Source organism: Mesoplodon bidens, assembly GCF_964165515.1.
Source record: "Mesoplodon bidens genome assembly, chromosome: 4".
NCBI classification, from domain to species: domain Eukaryota; kingdom Metazoa; phylum Chordata; class Mammalia; order Artiodactyla; family Ziphiidae; genus Mesoplodon; species Mesoplodon bidens.
In genome coordinates, this window is record NC_138160.1 from 151,734,632 (window position 1) to 151,744,178 (window position 9,547).

Genomic DNA, 9,547 nt, shown 5'->3' on the forward strand with positions numbered 1-9,547 from the left:
AATTCGTCATTATACCAACGCAGCTGCAAAATAGAATTTTTAATATTTTTTCATAGAAGGGGCCCAGGAGACCCAGAACATTCATAGTGAGGCTCTGCTTGACCCATTTTGCAGCAGGGACACTTTGAACCGCTGGTCCAGGTTGCGATACGCGTGAGCGACTCCCCCTAGGCCCTGGGGTCCCTTTGTGGGGTGGACCCACGGAAGCCAGGACCATCCGCGGGGTGCGCGCGCCCCCTGCCGGGAACCTGTGGACTGCAGCCGGGAGCGGGGCTTCCTCCGGAGGCCGCCAGGGGGCGCAGTCTCACCTGTAAACGAGCTTCCCGGCTCGGACGGGGAAACTGAGGCCCGTTGAGCCCTTCCTGTGGCTCCTCAGAAATGTTCCGGGGTAGAGTTGCCAGACAAAATACAGGACTTGTAGTTACATTTGGATTTCCAATAAACAACGAATAACTTTAAATGTATCCCAAATAAATATTGCACAGGACATAATGATACTAAAATTTTTTTCACTGTTTATCTGAAATTGGAATTAACACTTCTCCCGACCCGCCCGGACCCCCGGGGCTTATCCCCATGCTGTGGCTTCGGGTCCCACCCCCACCTCACCCCCTCCCAGTTCAGCTGCACCAGCTGTGCCCTCCATCTGGTATGCTCTTCCCTCACCTCTGAGCTCAGGTCACCTTTCCTGGTCTCACCTCCTCCAGGAAGTCTTGCTGGAATCACTGCCACCAAAGTCAGGCTCACAGTTACTCACAAAGGGCACACATATCTCCTTTGTAACCTTTTTCACTGCTGTTATTTGCATGTCTCTAGGTAGTTCACCACTCACTGGCCCATTTGCCAGCTAGACAGGGGCTCTGTGTGGGCAGGGGTCAGAGGGTGCCTCGTACACAGAGCCTGGCACGCAGAAGGGGCTCTGAAACTGCCCAGCTGAACAGACTTGAGGATAAACCAAGGGTCTGCAGTTTTGGAACGATGCCTCTTCCTGCATGTCCCTTTAAACCCTTTAACTTCATTTTTTAAAAACTTTTTCGAGATCATTGTACATTTTTTAAAAATATTTATTTATTTATTTGGCTGCGCGGGGTCCTAGTTGCGGCACGCAGGATCTTTAGTGGCGGCATGCAAACTCTGAGTTGCAGCATGCATGTGGGATCTAGTTCCCTGGCCAGGGATGGAACCTGGACCTCCTGCATTGGGAGTGCAGTGTTAGCCACTGTACCACCAGGGAAATCCCAAGATCATTGTAGATTCTAATGCAGAGATATCTCTCTCATACCCTTCACCAGGCTTCTCCCAACAGTGACATTTTATAAAACTGTAGTACCACATCGAGATCAGGATATTGGAATTGCTACATCCCACCAATGGATTGGTATTTCCCATTTTACTTGTACTCGTGTGTGTTTTCTCTGCAATTCTATCAGCTGCGTAGGTTTGTGTCTCCGCCACAGTCCAGGGGCAGAGTGGCTCTGTCATAAAGGTCCTTTATGTTGCCCCTTTCCTGTCATCTCCTACCCTGGCCACCACTCATCTGCTCTCTGTTCCCATATTTTTGTCACCTCAAGGACGTTACATAGATGGAATGGTACATCATGTAACCTTCGGGGACTTCCTTCCTACACTCAGCGTCATTCCCAGAGATCCACCCCGGGTGTGTGTGTATCAACAGTGTGTTCACAACTCAGACCTGCTGAGTGGGTGTGGACGGACCACGGGTGCACCTGTCGAAGGATCTCTGGGTCATTTCCAGTTTGGGGCTATCACAAATAAAGCTGCTATGATCACATGAGTACACGTTTTTGTGTGAACAGAAGTTTTCATTTCTCTGAGATAGGTGCCCAAGAGTCCCTCTGGAACTGTGTTCGGTTGTTTTTGTTTCGTTTTGTTTTTTTGGCCGCACAGCTTGTGGGATCTTAGTTCCCCAACCAGGGATCAAACATGGGCCCTCAGCGGTGAAATCATGGAGTCCTAACCACTGGACCACCAGGGAATTCCCTGTTTTTTGTTTGTTTGTTTGTTTCAAATTCCTTTTTCACAGGAAATCCTGCCACTCATTCCCTGAGTTGAGTTTTTGGGGATGGGGCGAGGAGAGGGAGGGAGGTGGGCAGGGCCTGTGGGCAAAGGGGAGATTTCGCCCTCATGCCCGGCCTGGTGCAGAGACCAGGACTTGAAGACCAGAACAAGTGAGCTTCAGGCCAATGTCTATGTCAGAATGGAATGGCCTCCCCTTCTCATATAACATCTTTGCAAATTTGGGATCTTTGGAGACCTAGGATGTCCCCAAATAATTTGGAAGGACGGGGGCCCTCCAAGAGATGGGCGGTTGTCCTTCAGGGTGACTAAGCCTGAGGCCTGCAGGGCCTCACCCTAACCCTCCCCCTGCCTAGCAGGCACACGCAGCTCAACCCACCAAGAGGTAGGTCTGTTCCCCCCACCTTGAATCTGGGCGTGACTCTGACAGCACCCAACAATTCAACGTGGAAGGAGTGAGGCTCTGCGGCTTCCACCTCTCCTTGGAAGTTTACACCAAGGCATAAGCCTGACTTTCCCCAGACTGCCATGTTGGGAGGAAGCCCAGGCAGCCTGTGGAGGAGTGCTTGGCTGCCAGCGTGACGAAAGCCTTCTCCGGCCTTCCTGGTCCAGCCGCTAGGTCGGCTACTCACTCAACACCACATGGGTCACAAGAACCGCCCAGCTGAGCCCACTCACCCACCAAATCGTGATTGGTAATACACTGATGCTGTTCTATGCCTCTCTGTTTTGGGGTCGTTTGTTATGTACTGCGAATCCTGTGTCTCCCAAGGACAGCTCTGTGCACTGTGCTCCAGGGAGGCCTTATTTATTCAATGACACCCATTATTTTCCAGCCAGGATTCTGGATGCTCACCTGGTAGTAAGAAGAGCACCTTTTCATCAATTTTTTTTTTTTTTTTTTTTTTTTTGCGGTACGCGGGCCTCTCACTGTTGTGGCCTCTCCCGCTGCGGAGCACAGGTTCCGGACGCGCAGGCTCAGCGGCCATGGCTCATGGGCCCAGCCGCTCCGTGGCATGTGGGATCTTCCCGGACCAGGGCACGAACCTGCGTCCCCTGCATCGGCAGGCGGACTCTCAACCACTGCGCCACCAGGGAAGCCCCTTTTTATCAATTTTAATATGCACATCGTGTTCACTTTTTAACATCTCTGAAAATGACATGAATCTTACAATTTTACGGTCAACTGCAAGGCAGTGTGTGAAAACGTCTATTGATGCTTCCTTGAAAGTTCCAGAAAGTGCCATCAGCAAAGCATCTTCAACTTCAGGAAACACAGAAATAATCATTACAATATCAATAGTGGCAAAGTTGTACCAGAGCGCAAAACATTTTCACTGTGATGAACACGGACAAAAATAAAGACATTAATAGCAGAATTATAGCAGCTGCTGTTTAAGCAGCTCCTGTTCCAGAGGGGCTCATCTTGATTCCCCCAGAGAGGGCTCAGAGAGGGGCAGCGTGCTCCCTCAGGACACACAACCTGCGCGGCCCCAGCCCACCGCTGCCTGGCTTCGGGGTCCTGGCGGGGGCCTGGTGGGCGGTCAGGCGGTGCAGCTCGGTTTGGGGGGCGGCCAGGTCCGAGGGTCCCGACCGGCGGGACCGCCGGGGAGCACAGGGGCAGACGCGGCGGAAGGCCTGACGGAAGTGGGAGCCCAGGAAGGCGTAGAGCAGGGGGTTCAGCGCCGAGTTGCTGTAGGACATGCAGTGCGCCCAGGTCTTGAGTGCGTAAGCTGCATAGCTGCGCGGATGCCAGGCGCCCGCCGGGCCCAGAGCCTGCAGCACCAGGAACAGCTGGATGGGGCCCCAGCAGGCGGCGAAGAGCAAGACCACGGCCGCCACCAGCCGCGAGACCTTGGCCCGCACAGCGCCCGCTCGCTCTGCCAGCAGCTGCCCCTGGGGAGGGGGGGAGGGGGTATGAGGGAAGGCGAAGGACCGGCAGGGGCAACACCCAGGGCTCTCCGCTACTTGACCCTGTTAAATTCCCCCCCCCGCGCCACCCGCCTCAGATGCACCTCACTCCCACCCCCCCACTGTGCCATCCCCCCAACTCCTGCCCGGCCGCGCCCCCATCCACACAGCTGCGCACCTGCAGGGCGCTGTCGCCGGGCGCGGGGCGCACGGCAGACCGGCCCAGGTGGCGCAGCATGGCCCCGTAGCAGGCGCAGGTGGCGGCCAGCGGCAGCAGGTAGAGCGCCAGCAGGTTGTAGAGCGCGAAGGCGCGCTCGAAGGAGCGGCTGGGGAAGGCCTCGCTGCAGTAGGTGCGCGGTCCGGGCGAGAGGCGATGCAGGGCGAGAACCGGCGCGGACACGGCCGCGGAGCCTGCATCACAGGCCCGGCTGAAGACCTGGCCCAGGGGACGAGGGGCGCGAGGGGGCCCGGGCCCTGGTCTCCCCGGTGCCTCTAACCCCGGTTAGGGTTAGGGTTAGGGCAGCGGACATTGAGCGCCTCCTAGGCGCGCGTCTGCACGGGTCTGCGCCCTCAGTAGCCCTCGCAGGGAACGCCGGAACGCCATTGCGTCCATTTCTCAGATGCAGGAGCGAGGCCCGGAGAGAGGCAGTGAGTGTGTGTGGGGGGTGTGAGCCCAGGGCAGGAAAACTTGTCCCCCCTACCCCGTGTGGCCTCCGCGCTGCACTCACCCGCCCAGATGCTGAGGCTGACAGCCAGCGCCAGGCGGGGCGTGCGGCGGTGCAGGGCGCGCAGCGGGAACACGGTCACGTACCAGCGGTCCACGCTCATGGCGGTTAGGGTGGCGCACGTGGCCTGCACCGAGACCTGGGAGGGACGGGAGGAGCCCAGCGTGTGGCCCCCTGCCTGGTCTGGACCTTTCCCTGTCTGCGCCCTCCTTGCGGGTCCCCCACTGTCCAGCCACTCGAATACAGGCAGGACCTGTCCCGGGAGGGTCTCCAGGGCCCACAAGTTGAAGGGACAGGAGAGGAGCCCAGGGTGGTGGGGCAGGGCGGAGTCATTAGGGGTAGGCTGAGGCCCCCAAGACTGAGACCAGGAGAGGCAGGTGCATCCTAGGATCCCGAGACGGGTGGGGCAAGAAGTAGCAGGGCTCCGAGCGCCCGCCACCCCACTCCCCGCCCAACCCCCATTGCCCTCGTCTTCCTCCCTCCCACCCAGTCCAGGCTTCACCTGCCCCAGCCCCACCCAGACTCTGTCCCCGCCCCGCCCACCTCCACGCCCAGCAGGAGGTCCAGCCCCGAGCACACCCACTCCTCCCCTGGTTCGCGAACCCCTTCCCCCAGCCCGCTTGCCCCCAGCCCACACCTGCTGGATGTAGTTGAGGAACTTGCACATGAAGTCGCCCAGCACCCAGGCGGGCAGTGGGTAGAGCAGAGCGGTGAAGGGAACGCAGCACAGCAGGAACGTCAAGTCTGTGACCGCCAGGTTGGCTGCAGGCGGGGGACGCACAGGTGCTAGATGTGGGGTACATCTGCCTGGCCGCCCAGAGCCCTGGCCCAGCCCCCTGGGCCTCGCCTTTGTCCCAGTGACCAGCAGGGTGGCTCGGGAGGCCCCCAGAGAGGTCCCGACATCTGTGGGCAGAGAAGTTGGGGCACCCTCCTCTCACCCTTTTAGATTTCAAACACTCCCCAGCAGGGGCTTCATAGCTGTTCAAGCAGCAATGGACCCTGCTCACCACTGTGGGGGTTGCGGGTAGGCTTCCGCCCCTCTGAGCCTCAGTTTTCTTACCTGAAAATTGGGTAGAGTGGTGTTGCCCAACAGCCAACACAGAATGGAGAACACTGAGTACTCAGCCGGGTAGGGCACCCCCATCACACAAATGTGTCAACTGAGCCTCTGGGGCAGAGGGCGCAAACTGGGGGCCTGCGGGCCACGCAGTCTTTCCCCCACTCCTTTTATTAATCGGACACCATGTTATAAGAACCACATTTCAATTGGACATCTTCCTTGAGTGGCATGGCCAGCGCTCCATGGGCCACACTCTCCAACCTCCCTTTTAACTACTCCGGCCACCGTGGAACCCTCCAAAGCCAGAGTTTGCGACCTCCAGCCTAAGGTACAGGGACAATAGGGAAAGGACAGGGAGCCCTGCAGGGGAGAGATCCCTATCTGAGAGGACTCCGACGCACCGCTAGGGGCGCCCCTGGCCACTCCGCCCTCGCGGCGACCCCCGGAATGGTCCGCAGGCACTGCACAGCGCCTGGGCGCTCACCGATGTAGAAGTTGGTCACCGTCCGCATCTGCTTCTGGCGGCAGATGACGAAGATGACAAGCGAGTTCCCTGCCAGGCCCAGCAGCATCAGCGCGCCAAAGAAGAGCGGCACTAGCCAGGCGTCCACGGGCCACGGCGCCGGGGCCGGGCCGTCCGAGTCGTTGGCGCCACAGCCGGCACAGCCGGATGCGTTGGCCAGCGCCCACCAGGACGCGTTGGGCCCGGACGTGGCCAAGGCGCGCATTGCCGCCCTCTTCCTCCCAGCCGCCCTCCGGGATTGCGCCCGGGGATGGGGCAGTGACCCTCCTCCCGGCTGGGCTCCGGGGATTCTCCGCTGGCGCTCAGCCGCCGCGCGTTTATACCCCGCATCCCACCGTGTCCCCGCCTTCCCGCCTCTCCTGCAGCCGCTGGCCACTCCCTCCCCTGCCTGTGCCCCTGCGGTTCACCAGCGCAGCACCCTTCTCTCCCATTCCCTCCTCCCCCACACCTTGGGGGTCAGGATAAGAGCACAGGAGGGGGGAGGCTGGAGGAGGGGCTTGGGGCGGAGCAGGGTTGGGGGTAGGCTTCCCAGAGGCTACGGGAAGGACCGATCCTACACCAGGGGAGGGAAGGGTAGAGACCCACCAGTAGGAAAAGCAGGGGGACAAAGCCACAGAGTCTAGGGAATGAGGCAGAGGCCATGACTTTGACCTTCCATGGGGCTGGGGCTCCGGGTGGGTGGGCCCCGGCTGGCGGTGAGGTCAGCCCTCAGAGGTCCTCAGTATCTGCTGCCAGGGTTTGCCCCAGGACACTGGCGAGCCATGGAAGGTTCAGGGCAAAGGAGGGATGCCCGGGATCTTGTGGTTAGAAGATGCCTGTTCTTAACCTCAAACAAAAGAAAAACAAAAACGCAACCAAAACTCAACCTCCCCAGGACTTTGCTGCGAATCAGACCCCTTGAGAGTGTCCACCCAACGGGCATTGATTGCCAGATACCAGCACTGGGACACAGACACCTGTGCTGCTGGTAGTGGGAACCAGTTGGAGGGCAGTTTATAAAGGATAATGTTGATCCCCAAACCCACACCCAGAAATGTACCCCAGATACTAGCCTGTGAGGCATGAAACAGGGCACGGGTATGTTCTAAGTAGCAAAAGAAAAGATGATGCCATCTGTGTCAAAAAGACTAAAAGGGGGAAAAGAAATGAATAAATATGCATGGGCATCAAAGGGCATCAAATATCTCCAGAAGGAAGTACAAAGAGCCTGGGGGGGAGACAGGCTTCAACATCATTCTTGACAATGGCCTAAAAAATTCAGAAAAGGAAAAAAAAAATCCCTTTGGGGTGGTAATGAGGGCCAGGTTAGGATGAGGAGACCCAGGGATACTCCATGGGCATGGAGGAAGTGTCCTGGGGAGGCTGCTGAGTTGAGTGGGCCTGGGAGAGAACTCAGCAGGGGGCTGGACCTTGGAGGGGTCCTCGGCGGGGGGTGGGTGGGGTGGGGGGTGGGGGTTGGCAGCAACGGCTCATGGACTGGCCCAGGGTCTGGGAGGGTGTTAAGGAAGGTGAGCACAGGGACTTGGCAGTCCAGTGGTTAAGACTTCCCGCTTCCACTGCAGGGGACACAGGTTCGATGCCAGGTCGGGGGTCCCACATGCCGGGCTGCGAGGCCAAAAAAAAAAAAAGGAAGGTAAGGACAGGAATGAGTGAGGCCCAAGAATCGCGGCAAGGCCCAGGCTGCGTCCTGTAGAGTTAGTACACCTATTGAGCAGCTGGTCATCATGGACCAGAGCCGCAGACCAAACATCCCAGCCCCCAGTGCCCCCGCCCAAGCACTCTCCCCAGAGGTACCCTCTCCCAAGTTGTATCACCTTGAGTTTTTCATATTTATCTACATGAGGTCACACACTGTGTGCTTTCTTGGGTCTTGTAATAGTTCCTCCTCCTTTTTCTTTTTTTCTTGTATCCCCTCTTGCTCTTTATACGTTAAAGCAATCGGGTTGTTTATCCTGTACAATTTCCACCAGGCTGGATCTGGGGGTTGCATCCCTGTGTTGTCTCTTATCATGGTCCTAGTTCCCCATTTTTCTTTTTATTTATTTATTTATTTATTTATTTATTTATTTATTTATTTTTGGCTGTGTTGGGTCTTCGTTGCTGCACGCGGGCTTTCTCTAGTTGCGGCAAGTGGGGGCTACTCTTGGTTGCGGTGAGCGTGCTTCTCACTGCGGTGGCTTCTCTTGTTGTGGAGCACAGGCTATAGGCACACGGGTTTCAGTAGTTGTGGCTCGCGGGCTCTAGAGCACAGGGTCAGTAGTTGTGGCATGCGGGCTTAGTTGCTCCATGGCATGTGGGATCTTCCTGGACCAGGGCTTGAACCCATGTCCCCTGCATTGGCAGGCGGATTCTTAGCCACTGTGCCACCAGGGAAGTCCTTCCCCCACTTTTCTTGTAGAATGAAGGGTGGATTCTAGATTCTAGAGCAGGTTTAATTCTCTGTTCTTAACCCTCGGGTCAAAAACCAGGTCTGTCATCAAAGGGTCCCCCGTCTCATCGGTCTGTCCCTTCTCCTCCACCTCTATTCTGCTCCTCCCCCCTTCACCTAGTACCCTGCTCTGGACATTCTGGATGCCCCAGGGCCTTTGCACTGACTCTTTCCTCTGCCTGGCATACCCCTCCCACTTTTGCAGGCTATGAATCCCCTTTCCAAAGGTGTCCTCTTCCCTAGCCCACGGCGGCAGGGAGGTCCTGTTTGATCACTGCTGGGTCCGGAAAGCACAGCCCCCACCCCAAGGACAGTGGGCATTTGCTAAATGAATAAACTCTAAAAGGCAGAAGGAGGTGGGGTTAGCTTTGTTCTATTTTTAGAGAAGAGTAGATTGAGGCACCCAGCCAGGACGCCAGAGGCTGAACTTTACAGAGGACAGGGAGGGGTCTGGTGGAAGGAAAGCCCTGTTGGTGCTGGGTGGGGGTAGCATGGGTCATTTCATCTGTCCAAGCCTCTGAAAAGGACGTCCGCTTCCTTCCTCCTTCCCCAGGCCTCAATTTCACCATCTGTCCTCCTAGGGCTGGGTGCCGTGCTCACAGCCCCGCCTGGGCGCAGGACAGGCGCGGCCTTCAGTCCCGGTTTCCCCGGGGCTGGGTGCCCCCCCCTCAGTATCCCCGTCCGTGCCTCGGGGCTGGGTGTCCCCCGCCTCAGTGTCCCTGTCCTTGCCCCGGGGCTGGTTGTCCCCGGCGAGCAGCTCGGGCCCGGCCGGGACGTGGCCGCGACCCCCAACCAGCGCGTCCAGCCTCCAGGCTCCGCCTCGCCCCGCCTCCGGGCTCCCGTCACTTCCTCCCCGGCCCAGA

At 57.9% G+C, this 9,547-nt stretch overlaps 1 protein-coding gene across 1 annotated transcript; it reads right to left on the reverse strand.

Annotated features, from left to right (window-relative positions):
• Window positions 1-3,244: 3,244 nt before the first annotated feature.
• Window positions 3,245-6,461, reverse strand: KISS1R (KISS1 receptor; the record flags this gene model as incomplete). Its single annotated transcript, XM_081232724.1, has 5 exons — window positions 3,245-3,933; window positions 4,127-4,359; window positions 4,677-4,812; window positions 5,311-5,435; window positions 6,218-6,461. 5 exons carry the CDS (start codon window positions 6,459-6,461, stop codon window positions 3,484-3,486), a joined length of 1,188 nt encoding a protein of 395 aa, XP_081088850.1. The 3' UTR covers window positions 3,245-3,483.
• Window positions 6,462-9,547: the final 3,086 nt, after the last annotated feature.